The sequence below is a fragment of the Tachyglossus aculeatus genome, chromosome 4 (assembly GCF_015852505.1).
Source record: "Tachyglossus aculeatus isolate mTacAcu1 chromosome 4, mTacAcu1.pri, whole genome shotgun sequence".
Taxonomy (NCBI): domain Eukaryota; kingdom Metazoa; phylum Chordata; class Mammalia; order Monotremata; family Tachyglossidae; genus Tachyglossus; species Tachyglossus aculeatus.
Genome location: NC_052069.1, coordinates 38,090,352 through 38,106,137, shown reverse-complemented (window position 1 = coordinate 38,106,137; position 15,786 = coordinate 38,090,352). Strand labels below are relative to the sequence as shown.

The 15,786-nt window shown below is 43.1% G+C and overlaps 1 protein-coding gene across 1 annotated transcript in view; it reads left to right on the top strand.

The window, feature by feature from the left end:
- SYDE2 (synapse defective Rho GTPase homolog 2) overlaps positions 1-15,786 on the top strand; it is a 75,048-nt gene that overhangs the window by 44,593 nt on the left and 14,669 nt on the right. Inside the window, exon 4 of the mRNA XM_038745997.1 lies at positions 4,081-4,207. Coding sequence (XP_038601925.1) covers positions 4,081-4,207 — 127 coding nt within the window. The remainder of the gene's footprint in view (positions 1-4,080; positions 4,208-15,786) is intronic.

Here is a 15,786-nt window from a genome sequence, read left to right as displayed (position 1 = left end):
CCGGCCTGGAACATAGTAAGCGCCTAACAAATATCATTTTAAAAAAGCCCAGCAACCTGGGGCCAGTCATTTGTGCACAGGCAAAACCGTAAATAAAAATATCTGTAAACTCCAGGGACTCTGGTGCACTCTAACAAATCGCAACATTTTTGTGTGCTTAGAATAGAGCTTGTCTCCCGGCAATTAGGAGAAGCAGCGTGGCTTGGTGGGAAGTGATGGGTCATAGATTCTAATCCCAGTTCTGCTACTTGCCTTCTGTGTGATCTTGAGAAAGTTGCTTAACTTCTCTGTGCCTCAGTTTCCTTATTCATTCATTCATTCAATCGTATTTATTGAGCACTTACTGTGTGCAGAGCACGGTACTAAGCGCTTGGGAAGTACAAGTTGGCAACATATAGAGACGGTCCCTACCCAACAGTGGGCTCACAGTCTAGAAGGGGGAGACTGAGTGCTTGAGCGCATACTGTGTGCAGAGCACTGTACTAAGCGCTTGGAAAGTACAATTCAGCAACAAATAGAAATAATAATAATGATGGTATTTGTTAAGCATTCACTCATTCATTCATTCATTCATTCAATCGTATTTATTGAGCGCTTACTGTGTGCCGAGCACAGGACTAAGCGCTTGGGAAGTACAAGTTGGCAACATGTAGAGACAGTCCCTGCCCACTTACTATGTGCCAAGAACTGTTCAATCATTCATTCAGTCAGTCAGTCATATTTATTGAGCGCTTACTGTGTGCAGAGCACTGTATTAAGCGCTTGGGGAGTACAAGTCCTCACCTCGTTCTCACCACATCCTACGTTTGAGGAGGGAGAACGAGGGGGTTATCTCCCCATTTCACAGACGATGAAACTGAGGCCCACAGCGGTTGCTAAGTGCCTTGTCAAAAGTCTCCCCCTTGGTGCCCAACCCTCTCCCCCCGTGGCCAAGACATTGTTGAGCAGTGATGTGACCTAGTGGAGAGAGCCAGGGCCTAAGAATCAGAAGCCCTGGATTCTTATACCAGCTCTCCTCTTCGTCTGCTGTGAGAACCTGGGCAAGCCAATTAACCTCTCTGTGCCTCAGTTTCTTTAACTGTAAAAGGGGCATTCGAAACCCGTTCTCCTTCCCGTGACTGTGAGCCCCATGTGGGACAAGGGACAGTGTCCAACCTGATTAACTGTATCTACCTCAGTGCTTAGAACGGTGCCGGACAAATAGTAAGCGCTTACCAAATACCATTAGAAAAAAATCCTTTGGAAGTCACCACCCAGGTTCGCGAGCCAGTTGGACACTTTGCTGGGGCTCTGGCGACGCTCGGCCCAGGCCCGGGGGATTCAATGCCCATTCTTCCACCTACTTAGATCAGCATGGCTCAGTGGAAAGAGCACGGGCTTTGTAGTCAGAGATCATGGGTTCAAATCCCGGCTCCACCAATTGTCAGCTGTGTGACTTTGGGCAAGTCACTTAACTTCTCTGCGCCTCAGTTACCTCATCTGTAAAATGGGGATTAAGACTGTGAGCCCCACATGGACAACCTGATCACCTTAGAATAGTGCCTTGCACATAGTAAGCGCTTAATAAATGCCATCATTATTATTATTATTATTATGTGGGACAGGAACTGTGACTAACCTGATTATCTTGTTGCTTATTCCAGCACTTAATGTGGTGGGTGGCAATAAGAAGCGCTTAACAAATACCGCTATTATTATTATTTCTCAATAAGAAATACTGATTCAGACTCACAGAAAAATTCTAGATTGAAACCAGTGTATATGGGCTCGGTCATCTCGTCCATGCACAGTTGAATTTTGGAATTTCCCTTTGGTTGGTTGTAGAATATTATTCGTTGTTTTGGGGTGACCTTCTGTGAACTTCAGTTTATTTCCACAGTTTTGCTGCTTAAAGTGCATTTCCCTGCTTTAATGTTTTTAACATTTCTAACTTCCTATGGATGGGTGGCTGTTCAAATTTCATTTTCATTTCTGCCATCTAAATATTTCAACCCTTTGGCTGATCATGCCATGTTCAGTTAAACAAGAAAACTCTGTTAGGTCGGTCTCTCTTCACTAGCCTCAATTCCACTTTTCAACAAAAGCAGTGGCTATGCAGAGAGTTTCCCACATTTCTAAAATACATTTTATTCTTCTTAAATGGCATGGAATTGATCTAGGAAACATAGCAACAACACCCTCTCCGATCTATACCACCCGCTGCCGCCCAGATCATCTTCCTGAAGCATAGCTCAGCCCACATCTCTCCTCGCCTCAAAACCCTCCATTGACTTCTTGTGTCTCTTCCCGTCAAAGCGCTTAACAAACACCATTATTGTTATTATTATTCCTTCTATGTTATCCTTCTAGCTCTACCTCACTCTCTGCTGTCTAGCCTCTGGTCTCCTTGCTCACAGCCGCATCAGACAGAGCACAACTCTGAGAAGCAGTGTGGTCTTACAAATAGAGCACAGGCCTTGGAGTCAGAAGGACTTGTAATAATAATAATAATAATAATAATGATAGCATTTATTAAGCGCTTACTATGTGCAATGCACTGTTGTAAGCGCTGGGGAGGTTACAAGGTGATCAGGTTGTCCCACAGGGGTCTCACAGTCTTAATCCTCATTTTACAGATGAGGGAACTGAGGCACAGAGAAGTGAAGTGACTTGCCCAAAGCTGGCAATTGGCAGAGTCGAGATTTGAACCCATGACCTCTGACTCCAAAGCCCAGGCTCTTTCCACTGAGCCACGCTGCTTCTCGAGTACAAGTACGCTGCTTGGACTTCCCAAGCGCATAGTACAGTGCTCTGCACACAGTAAGCGCTCAATAAATATGATTGAATGAATGAATGAATGAATGAAGGACCTGGATTCTAATCCCAGCTCTGCCACTTGTCTGCTGTGTAATCTTGGGCAAATCATTTAACTTCTCTGTGTCTCAGTTACCTCATCTGTAAAATAGGGATTAAGATGTGAGCCCCATGTGGTACAGGGACTGTGTCTAACCTGATTAGCTTGCGTCTACTCCAGTCCTTAAAATGTGGCCTGGCACATAATAAGCGCTTAACAAATACTATAAAAAACAAACTAAGCCCTGTGTAGTCAAATCCTTCCCAAGATCCTGCCTCCTCCCACAAGCTTTCCTCAATTCACTTCCCAACACCTTGAATCATGAAATTCCTGCAACCAACTTTATTTATTTTGAATGGTTTGTGTTATGTGCTTATTGTTATGTGCTTACTATGTGCCAAACACTGCACTGAGCAGTGGGCTAGATACAAGATAATAAGGTTGGACACAGTCCCTGCCCCACACAGGGTTCACAGTCATTATCCCCATTTTATAGATGAGGTAACTGAGGCAGAGAGAATTTTACTTTCCCAAGGTCACACAGCAGACAGTGGCAGAGCTGAGACTAGAACACAGCGTCTTTTAACGCCCAGGCCGTGCTCTATCAACTAGGCCCCACTGCTTCTCATTTCATATCAACTTTTTTGATCTCCCTGGTTGTAAATATGTTTATGTTTCTACCTCTGTTAGAGTGTAAGTTTTTGTGGTCAGGTAATGTGTGAACAGTGGGATTTGCCCTATACATTCTAAATTTGAACTAATATTTGTAAAGGTTTTATCTGGTTTATGGCACGATTGAATTACATTTTCAGTTGGTTTAGCTATTACAAAAATAAATCTACTTTTAAAATATTAGATAATATTCAACTTGGTAATGTTTGAGGGGGCTTTTGAAAATGTTTTCTGCATACAACCATCTTGATGGGCATAATGAAAGAATGAGATACATAATAGTACAGTATTATTTTCTGACACAGGAGGAGTAGTTCAATAAGAGGCATGAAGATGAAATTGTACTTATAGGAGTTAAGAAATAAAGCAAATGGCAGGATGACTTTTTTTTTCAATTTTAAGTCAAAGACAATGTGCTAATAGATACCTGCCATGAAAAGTGGGATTTCAAAAACGAATTTAAAAGTACTCTGATAGCTTCACATAATATTTTTATTGGTTGCAGTGATAATTATGCTAGCTTGATATGCTCTCCAAAGTAAAATTTGATAACGTGGCCATAATTTTATTTCTAGGTAGTAGGCCTCTATCGATTATGTGGTTCAGCGGCAGTCAAGAAAGAACTTCGAGAAGCATTTGAGAGGGATAGCAAGACTGTCGGTCTGTGTGAAAATCAGTATCCAGATATAAATGTAATAACAGGTAATGACCCCGCCTTCTTTATGTCCATAAATAATGCTAGGAAGCCCTCATTAACTGAAAGGAAAAATGAAATTCTAATTCTTGAGTTGAATTTTTCCACTAATATTTGTTCTGGAGTGTGTCTTTAGACTAAAGAATTGGTTGTGGGTTAGCTTTCATTTAATGGGATGGAAGGGGTTTTTTTTTAAGCCTTTTTCCTGTTGCAGAACAATCTGGCACAAATGATATTTTGGGAGTACTCTATTACAGCTTCCAAGTACTCCTCTCTCCTTATCATTTTATTGGTAAACTATTGTGGCTTTATATGTGAAATAAATCCATTTATACCCTTCCTACAAACTTAGACAAAGTAATTATGTTCTTTTAAAAATTATTTGTTCCCTCTAACTTGACTATTTTCTGATTTCCTCTCCCCACCCCGCTCCACACTCCCCTTAACTTTCCTGCATCTATTTTTTCCATTTCCCCTATTCAGCTCCCCAGTGCTTGGCAATCCTGAGCATCAATTTTTTTTTCCACCCTTTTGTGAAGATACTGAACTCTTTATTGGTTGAGGATTCCTGAGTAGGGGAAAAAGAATATGCCATCCTTTGGAAACCTGGCTCTTTGACAGTGGTAGTCCCTCTGGGCTTTAGGGGCAATGAGTTTGCCAACTCAAAATAATCACATTCTTTCCTCATAATAGTGATCATTTAAGTGGTAAACAGCCCCAAACTGTTCAAATTTTTAAGTTAGTATTCCTGTGAAGGAGAGCCCCCATTCATCTGCTCTGTGACCTTGGAGCAAGTCACTTCACTTCCCTGTGCCTCAGTTTCCTCATCTGTAAAATGGGGATTAAGACTGAGCCCTATGTGGGGCAGAAACTGTGTCCAACTCGATTTTCTTGAATCCACCCCAGTGTAAACACTGTACTAAAGTACAGTGCCTGGCATGTAGTAAGCACTTTACAGATACCGCAATTATTATTATTATTCATTGAGTGCATGCAGATCTTTCAGTTGAATTTAGCCCTTTTTGATAGAAGAGCCCCAGTTGAACAATCGCTGTTGGCATAATTTCTGCCTCACTTGGGCCGCAGATGGTTCAATTCCCAGGTTCGATAGTTCACTTCTGTTTTGAAGCTGATTGGAAAATGATATCAGTATTTGGAAAATGGGTGTGGGAAGTTGTCTTTAGGTTTTTCTCTTCTTCCCTGTTGCTTCGCCTCAGAGACTCTGCTCCCCCAAATCAGGGACCTTCCCTTCAGGAAGTGTTCTAGACTGTGAGCTTGCTGTTGGGTAGGGACCGTCTCTGTATGTTGCCAACTTGTACTTCCCAATTGCTTAGTACAGTGCTCTGCACACAGTAAGCGCTCAATAAAAACGATTGAGTGAATGAATGAATGAATCTATAGGGGTGGGACTCATCATCTAAGAGGTAATAATAATAATAATGGCATTTATTAAGCACTTACTATCTGTAAAGCACTGTTCTAAGCACTGGGGAGGATACAGGGTAATCGGGTTGTCCCACGGGGGGTTCACAGTCTTAATCCCCATTTTACAGATGAGGGAACTGAGGCACAGAGAAGTGCCAACTTGTACATCCCAAGTGCTTAGTACAATGCCCTGCACACAGTAAGCGCTCAATAAATACGACTGAATGAATGAATGAATGAATGAAGTGACTTGCCCAAAGTCACACAGCTGACAATTGACGGAGTAGGGATTTGAACCCATGACCTCTGACTCCAAAGCCCATGCTCTTTTCTACTGGGCCACGCTGCTTCTCCAGGTAGAGAGAATAGGTATTTTATCCCCAATTTACAGATGAGGAAACTGAGGCACAGGGAGGTTATGTAAAGTCACACATGTCAGAGGCTGAGCAGCAGGTCAGTTTCTACATAAATAAAATATTCTAATTAGTTGAGAAGGAAATTAAAATAATCAAATTTGCTTGAAAGAGAAAGGAGAACATGAATGCTATTTTCAGTGTCAGTAATCATCCCAGGTTATAAGAGTGGAAGGTTTGGCAGTGTTAAATCCGATGAGGAAAGATACTAATATTTTTTTCTTGAATTACCATTCATTCGTTCAATTGTATTTATTGAGTGCTTATTGTGTGCAGAGCACTATAGTAAGTGCTTGGGGGAGTACAGTTTAATAATAAGCAGATAAATTCCCTGTCCACAATGAATTTACAGTCTAGAGAATAATCAATCAATCAATCGTATTTATTGAGTGCTTACTGTGTGCAGAGCACTGTACTAAGTACTTGGGAAGTACAAGTTGGCAACCTATAGAGACAGTCCCTACCCAACAGTGGGCTCACAGTCTAAAAGTCTTTGAGTTGGGCTGGATTTTTGGTACTGACTTTTAAAGCCTTGCAGATAGCAATGTCCTCAGAGCCACTAAGAATTCAAGACAAGTCAGAAATGAAGACTGTAAATTTCTTCTTTTACTCGTCCTGATCACGTCACCTAACTGGAGGGCTAACTGATTTTAAAAACCGTGTATGACCTGGTACATTTTTTTTTTCTGAACTCAATATTTCCCAAGTTAAAAGTCAATTAAAATTGTCGATGAAGTAAAGAAACCTTATCCTAAGTAAAGCGAGGTCATCTATAACTTGAGGATTGGGTTCTTGCAGTCACGCTCCCCTGTTCTGTTGCCAGGTACAAGTAATTTCTTGGCTAATGTGGCCCACTGAGTCCGAACTGACTTGTGGTGGGGAGGGAAGGGGCTGGATCTCCCAAATCCCCAACTATGTACTATCCCGACGGCATTCTGGCAGAACTGACTGAACAGATGTGGGTCCCACCTGATGATCTTGTATTTACCCTTGCGCTTAGTACAGTGCCCATCACATAGTAAGCACCTCAGCTCCTTACCTTACCCCTCCAAACCTTAAAATGGTGCTTTGTATTCAGTAAACGCTCAGTAGAGAAGCAGCTTGGCCTAATGGATAGACCACAGGCCTGTGAGGCCGAAGGACCTGGGTTCTTATCTCGGCACTTGTCTGCTGTGTGACCTTGGGCAAGTCACTTCTCTGTGCCTCAATTCCCTCATCTGTAAAAGGGGATTAAGACTGTGAGCTGCATATGGGCCATGGACTACCCCAGTTCCTAGTACAGTGCCTGTCACCTAGTAAACGCTTTAACAAATGCCATAAAAAATGATTGATTGATTAATAAATACTATTAGCATTATCAATATTATTCATTTCAGATCAAAAGGAAAAACCTTTGCCAACTGAGTAGAATTGGTTTTTACGATTCCAGTGGTCTTTTGTATTGAAATGTCACCCACTTCAAATAAGATTAGGAAAACTATGGGCATATTATGGTATGCTTTGTCTTTTACATCAAGACAGCAGAGTTCCTCATCATGAGACTTTGCAGGTGGAACTTGTAGAAAGTGTGTATGGTAATGTACTTTCTTACTGCATTTAAAAAAAAATGATTTGGAATCCTCATTTACTCTTGGCTTTTTTTAAAATACCAATTAACTCTTTATTGCCTACATTTTCTTTATCATTGCATTTAAGTAGCACTTTTCTTACAGAGACTATAAAGCTATTTTCTTCCTTTGAAAAAGGCCCGAGGGGCGATTTAAATCTTGACTAAAAAATGCCAGTTGGACTGGCATTGGATTAAACACAATTAAGTGCTCTCACGGATCAAAATAAAGTTGGTCTTGTCTCATGTCTTTTCATCTTAGTGAATTCCCATTTCTGAATAAAGCATGAATTAGAGTTAACAGTTTGGTGGTTTAGCAAAATGAGAAATTGATGAAGTGAATAGTGGACTTAGCTGTCTAACTTTATTTTCTGGGGTTAGCAGTTTTGCCAAGGTGAAAATGCAGACGATGGCAATCAGGATAACAGATACTAAATTCATAAAATTGATTATTTTATCAAGGAATAATTCATTTGAGGGGCACATTGGAAGGTTAATGGGTGGCTCAGTGGCAAGAGCCCGGGCTTGGGAGCCAGAGGTCATGAGTTCGAATCCCAGCTCCGCCGCTTGTCAGCTGTGTGACTTGGGGCAAGTCACTTCACTTCTCTGGGCCTCAGTTCCCTCATCTGGAAAGTGGGGATGAAGACTGTGAGCCCCACGTGGCACAGCCTTGATTACCTTGTATCCCCCAGTGCTTAGAACAGTGCTTGGCACATAGTAAGCACTTAACAAATACCAACATTATTATTATTATATCAAGTGTCCACTTGGTGCAATTCACTCTACGATGCATGTGGAATGCACAGAATAAAATAGTGACACATTCCCTCCCTATAAAGAGCGTACATTATAATGAAGAATGCGTTCTACAGATCCTTAAAATACAAATTAACAAGAGTTACAGGGAGAAGTAAGTGTGGTTGCATTCTAAATAATCAGTCAATCACATTTATTGACCACTTACTATGTGCAGAGCACTGTATTAAGCACTAAGTATAATATAACAGGATTGTTAGACATGGTCTCTGCACACAGTAATTGTAATACAACTAAAATTATTTTGGTAAATTCATAAAATTTATGGGTTTATACTTTCTCCTTTTCTCACCCCCAAATAATTCACTTTAATGTGCTGCCCATCTTTTCTCTGAACTGATTGGGATTGGGAGCCTCAGAATAAGAAAGCGTGAATAAATTTCTGCCCTAAATCCAATGGAAGAAACTTAGAACAAAAGAAACGGGCCTCTAATCGAGAATTCTGACTCTGACAGTAACCCGCAAAGGATGCTTGGTGGAGCAGTGTAATGGCTGGTTCTATATATTCCGTCTCGTGGTTAGGGAGTAAATCCACCTGAGATGGATTCATGGTGAAACTTAAAGCCTAAAATTCTCTACTCTCTGGAAAATAAATACTGTGTTACCGATTCTTTTAGGGTCTGTTGAATTGATCCAGTGATTTATCTTTTCAATTAGTTGAAACTCCCTGATGAAATTAATGTCATGGTTTTCTAGAGGGGTCAGAAGTGTCCCTGCTCTGTGACCTTGGACAAGTCTCTTCACTTCTCTGTGCCTCAGTTACATCATCTACACTGTGAGCCCACTGTTGGGTAGGGACTGTCTCTATATGTTGCCAACTTGTGCTTCCCAAGCGCTTAGTACAGTGCTCTGCACACAGTAAGCGCTCAATAAATATGATTGATTGATTGACCTGGGGATTGAGACCGAGAGCCCCACGTGGAACAGGGACTTTGTCCAACCTGATTTGCTTATCTCCACCCCAGTGCTTAGTACAGTGCTTGGCAAATAGTAAGCGCTTAACAAATACCACAATTATTATTAATTATTATTATTATTGTCTGTCAGTAGATACAGTGTGAGCTGTATATTTACTTTGAGCTCCTATATTCTCTCACCATCCTTCAGTGTTTTGGAGCACCTGGAACATGGATAAATTGCTAATTCCAAGGTAGTTTAAAGCCAAATAAATTTTGCAGTTGCATTCTAGGGCAAGCCTGGCAAATTGAGTTTTATAACATCTAACAAGTCTTGCTTTGTTAAGGAACAAACACAGATGGTATTTTATCATGCCTTGGAGGATTAGTGCTGCCTTTATTTGGCAGATACCAAAATGGTATTTCCACTTCCTGCTTGGAACTCTGCTGTCCTCTCTTCGTACTGAATGTTGCCATTTATTGAAAGTGGGCTGCAATTACAAGCTAATGGAAATGGTAATCCCATGATGTAAATGGGATTTAACGCGGCATAAGATATTTAGTATTTAATTGAACTGAGATGTGGGTGAAAGTGCTTTCTTAGGCTTTGATTTAGTGATTTTTAAAAGGAAGAATGAATACCTGAAAAGTTTGGGTTTTTTTAAATGGTATTTGTTAAGCGCTTGCTATGTGCCAGACACTGTTCTAAATGCTGGGGTAGATACAAGATAATCATCCGGGACACAGTCCCTATCCCACATAGAGCTCACAATCTTAATCTGTATTTTGCAGATGAAATAACTGAGGCCCAGAGAAGTGAAGTGACTTGCAGCACACAAGTGTCAAAGTCAGGATTGGAGCTCAGTTCCTTCTCACTCCCCCGGCTCTATCCATTAGGCCATGCCATGAAATTAAAATGTAGCCCTGGATTAATTAAAAAAGGAGTAAAATGGGCAGATTAGTTTGGGCCCACCCTTCTGTTGCAGGCCTGTACCATAATGGTACATAGGCGCTTATGTCCTACCCCTGTCCTGAAATGCCCTCCCTCCTCATATCGGACAGACAGTGACTCTCCCCGCCTTCAGCATCTCCTCCAAGAGGTCTTCCCTGATTAAGTCCGTCTTTCCTCTTCTCCCACTCCCTTCTGCATCTTCCTGACTTGCTTCTTTATTCATCCCCCCTTCCAGCCCCATAGCACTTATGTACATATCAGTAATTAATTGATTTATATTAATGTCTGTCTTCCCGCCCTCCCAGACTGTAAACTCCGAGAAGCAGCGTGGCTTAGTGGAAAGAACCCGGGCTTGGGAGTCAGAGGTCATGGGTTCAAATCCCACCTCCACCACTCGTCAGCTGTGTGACTTTGGGCAAGTCAATTCACTTCTCTGTGCCTCAGTTACCTCATCTGTAAAATGAGGATTAAGACTGTGAGCCCCATGTGGGATAACCTGATCACCTTGTATTCCCCCCCCAGCGCTTAGAACAGTGCTTTGCACACAGTAAGCACTCAAGAAATGCCATCATTAATTAAACTTGTTGTGGGCAGGAAATATGTCTGTTTATTGTGGTATTGTACTCTCCCAAGCGCTGATTACAGTGCTTTGCTTGTAGTAAGCGCTCAGTAACTACAATTGAATGAATTGAGTGAATGAAGTGGGGGGCAGGGAGAATGATGGAGTGTGGGATATGAAAGGGAAGGTATATGATCCCCCTCCCCACCCAGTGTCCAGGCTAAGCGCTTAGTACAGTGCTCTGCACATAGTAAGCGCTCAATAAATACGATTGATTGATTGATTGATTCACAGCCTCTCTGCAGGTTCCATTCTGGATCTGTCCTCACGCCCAGGAGCTCCAGTTCCGTAGTGGATGGAGAAGAAAGGACGGATCTTAGCATCGTTGTGGAGGTCGAACTGAAGGGATTTAGTGATGGATTGAATGAGAGGCGTACGGGCTTGTGAGATAGGAAGGATGGTGGTGCCATCTACAGTGATGGGAAAGTCAGGGGGAGGACCCGGTTTGGGTAGAGCATGGGCCTAGGAGTTGGAAAGATCTGGGTTTTAATCCCAGCTCCTCTACTTGTCTGCTGTGTGACCTTGGGCAAATCACTTAATTTCTCTGTGCCTCAGTTACCTCATCTGTAAAGTGGGGATTAAAACTGTGAGTCTCATATGGGACTTGGACTGTGTGCAACCTGATTAGCTTGTATCTACCCCAGAGCTCACCCTGAGTTGCTCCCTTTGCTCTTCTCCAACCCCATATACAGCCCCACAGCACTTATAATAATGATGATGGCATTTGTTAAGCGCTTACTAAGTGAAAATCAATCAATCAATCAATCGTATTTATTGAGCATTTACTGTGTGCAGAGCACTGTACTAAGCGCTTGGAAAGTACAAGTTGGCAACATATAGAGACGGTCCCTACCCAACAGTGGGCTCACAGTCTAGAAAGTGAAAAGCACTGTTCTAAGCGCTGGGGGGGCATACAAGGTGATCAGGTTGTCCCACGGGGGCTTACAGTCTTAATCCCCATTTTACAGATGAGGTAACAGGCTCAGAGAAGTTAAGTGACTTGCCCAGGGTCACACAGCAGACATGTAGCAGAACTGGGATTAGAACCCATGACCTCTGACTCCCAAGCCTGTGATGTTTCCACTGAGCCACACTGCTTCTTTATGTATAGATCTGTAATTTTATTTATTTGTATAGATGTCTGTCACATCCACCAAGCTAGCTCTCTTCCTCCCTTCAAGGCCCTACTGAGAGCTCACCTCCTCCAGGAGGCCTTCACACACTGAGCCCCCTCCTTCGTCTCCCCCTCCTCCATCCCCCCTGCCTTACCTCCTTCCCTTCCCCACAGCACCTGTATATATGTATATATGTTTGTACATATTTATTACTCTATTTATTTTACTTGGACATATCTATTCTATTTATTTTATTTTGTTAATATGTTTGGTTTTGTTCTCTGTCTCCCCATTCTAGACTGTGAGCTCACTGTTGGGTAGGGACCGTCTCTAGATGTTGCCAACTTGGACTTCCCAAGCGCTTAGTACAGTGCTCTGCACACAGTAAGTGCTCAATAAATACGATTGATTGATTGATTGATTGTCCCCTCCCACCCTAGATTGTGAGCTCCCGTGGGCAGGGATTGTCACTGTTTATTGTTGTATTGTACTTTCTCAAGCACTTAGTCCAGTGCTCTGCACACAGTAAGCACTCAATAAATATGATTGAGTGAAGGAATGAAGTGCTTGACATGTAGTAAGCGTTTAACAAATACCCAAAAAAAGTGCTTAATTCAGTGCTTTGCATGCAGTAAGTGCTCAAAATGTGACTGATTGATCAATCAATTTTTCCTTTTAACTTCGCTATTTTTTAACTTCAGTAGCAGATAGATCACAGGCCTGAGAGTCAGAAGGTCATGAGCAAGTCACTTCACTTCTCTGGGCCTCAGTTACCTCATCTGTAAAATGGGGATTGAGAATGTGAGCCCCACATGGGATAGGGACTATGTCCAACCCAATTTACTTGTATCCACCCCAGTGCTTAGTACAGTGCCTGGCACATAGTAAGTGCTTAACAAATACCACAATTATTATTATAAATATGGAAGCCAGGGAAAGGAGGAGAAGCCTTTAATGAAATATTTTGTGATCCATTCATTCATTCAATCGTATTTATTGAGCACTTATTGTGTGCAGAGCACTGTACTAACCACTTGGAAAGTACAGTTCAGCAATAAATAGGGACAACCCCTGCCTACAATGGGCTCACAGTCTAGGGTGGGGAGACAGACATCAAAGCAAGTAAACAGCCATCAGTAGCATCAATATAAATGAGTAGAATTATAGATATATTCTTTCATTCAATCGTATTTATTGAGCACTTACTGTGTGCAGAGCACTGTATTAAGCGCTTGGGAAGTACAAGTCGGCAACATATAGAGACGGTCCCTACCCAACAATGGGAGATATATACATATCATTAATGAAATATATAGAATTATAGATATAATAATAATAATAATAATGGCATTTATTAAGCACTTACTATGTGCAAAGCACTGTTCTAAGGGCTGGGGAGGCTACAAGGTGATCTGGTTGTCCCACGTGGGGCTCACAGTCTTAATCCCCATTTTACAGATGAGGTAACTGAGGCACAGAGAGGTTAAGTGACTTACCCAAAGTCACACAGCTGACAATTGGCGGAGCCGGGGTTTGAACCCATGACCTCTGAGTCCAAAGCCCGTACATATAATAATGATGGCATTTTGTTAAGCGCTTACTGTGTGCAAAGCACTGTTCTAAGCGCTGGGGGGGATACAATGTGATCAAGTTGTCCCACGTGGGGCTCACAGTCTTAATCCCCATTTTTACAGATGAGGTAACTGAGGCTCAGAGAAGTTAAGTGACTTGCCCAAGGTCACACAGCAGACTTGTGGTGGAGCTGGGATTCGAACCCATGACCTCTGACTCCAAAGCCCGGGCTCTTTCCACTGAGCCACGCTGCTTACTCTATACCCAAGTGCTGTGGAGCAGGTAGGGGGGGAGAGCAGAGGGCGGGAGTGGAGGCAATGGGGAGGGGAGGAGGAGCAGAGGAAAAGTAGGCTTAGTCCAGGTAGGGGTATTAGAGGTAAGTAAGCGCTCAATAAATACACTTGAATGAATGAATGAATGAAAGGTAGCGTTACAAGAAGCGGCTCCTGTTCTGATTTTACAGAGGAAAAGAGGTGGCTGTCATGAGTTTCCACCAGGGATACTTGGGAATTTAAGTCGGGAAGTTGGAGTGGGTCTACCTTTACCGGTGGCCTAAGGCAATCAATCAATCAGTGGTATTTATTGAGCGCTTACCATGTGCAGAGCACTATATTAAGCACTTGGGAGAGTACAATACAAGAGTCAGCAGATAAGTTCCCTGGCCACAATAAGCTTACAGCTATTTTTTTTGTCCAGAATACAATTCACCATATTTCATTCATTCAGTTGTATTTATTGAGCGCTTACTGTGTGTAGAGCACTGCACTAAGCGCTTAGAAAGTACAGTTCGGCAACATATAGAGACGGTCCCCACCCAACAACGGGTTCACAGTCTGGAAGGGGTAGGCAGGCAGCAAAACAGAACAAGTAGACAGGTGTCAATACCATCAAAATAAATAGAATTATAGATATATACACATCATTATAAAAGAAATAGAGTAATAGAATTATAGATATATATACATCATTATAAAAGAAATAGAGTAATAAGTGTCTGCAAATATACACAAGTGCTGTGGGGAGGGGAAGGGGGTAGGGCAGAGGGAGGGAGTGGGGGCGATGGGGAGGGGAGGAGGAGCAGAGGATAAGGCGGGAGGGTTCAGTCTGGGAAGGCCTCCTGGAGGAGGTGAGCTCTCAGTAGGGCTTTGAAGGGGGGAAGAGAGCTAGTTTGGCTGATGTGTGGAGGGAGGGCATTCCAGGCCAGAGGTGAAATGTGGGCCAGAGGTCGATGGCAGGACAGGCAAGAACGAGGTACAGTGAGGAGGTCAGCCGCAGAGGAGCAGAGGGTGCGGGCTGGGCTGTAGAAGGAGAGAAGGGAGGTGAGGTGGGAGGGGGCGAGGTGATGGACAGCCTTGAAGCCCAGGGTGAGGAGTTTCTGCCTGGTGCGCAGATTGATTGGTAGCCACTGGAGACTTTTGAGGAGGGGAGTAACATGCCCAGAGCGTTTCTGTACAAAGATAATCCAGGCAGCAGAGTGAAATATAGACTGAAGCGGGGAGAAACAGGATGATGGGAGATCAGAAAGGAGGCTGATGAAGTAATCCAGTCGGGATAGGATGAGAGATTGAACCAGCAAGGTAGAGGTTTGGATGGAGGGGAAAGGGAGGATCTTGGTGATGTTGTGAAGGTGAGACCAGCAGGTTTTGGTGACGGATTGGATGTGTGGGGTGAATGAGAGAGCGGAGTCGAGGATGACACCAAGGTTGCGGCCTTGTGAGACGGGGGAAGGATGGTAGTGCCGTCTACGGTGACGGGAAAGTCAGGCAGAGGACAGGGTTTGGGAGGGAAGATAGGGAGCTCAGTCTTGGACATGTTGAGTTTTAGGTGGCAGGCAGACTTCCAGGTGAAGATGTCCTGAAGGCAGGAGGAGATAGGAGCCTGGAGGGAGGGAGAGAGAACAGGGGAGGAGATATAAATTTGGGTGCCAACAACATAGAGATGATAGTTGAAGCTGTGGGAGTGAATGAGTTTACCAAGGGAGTGAGTATAGATGGGCAACAGAAGGGGACCAAGAACTGACCATGGAGGAACCCCTACAGTAAGGAGATGGGAGGGGGAGGAGGAGCCCGTGAAAGAGACTGAGAATGAACGTCCAGAGAGATGAGGAGAACCAGGAGAGGACGGAGTCTGTGAAGCCAAGGTGTTAAGGAGAAGGGGGTGGTCCACACTGTCA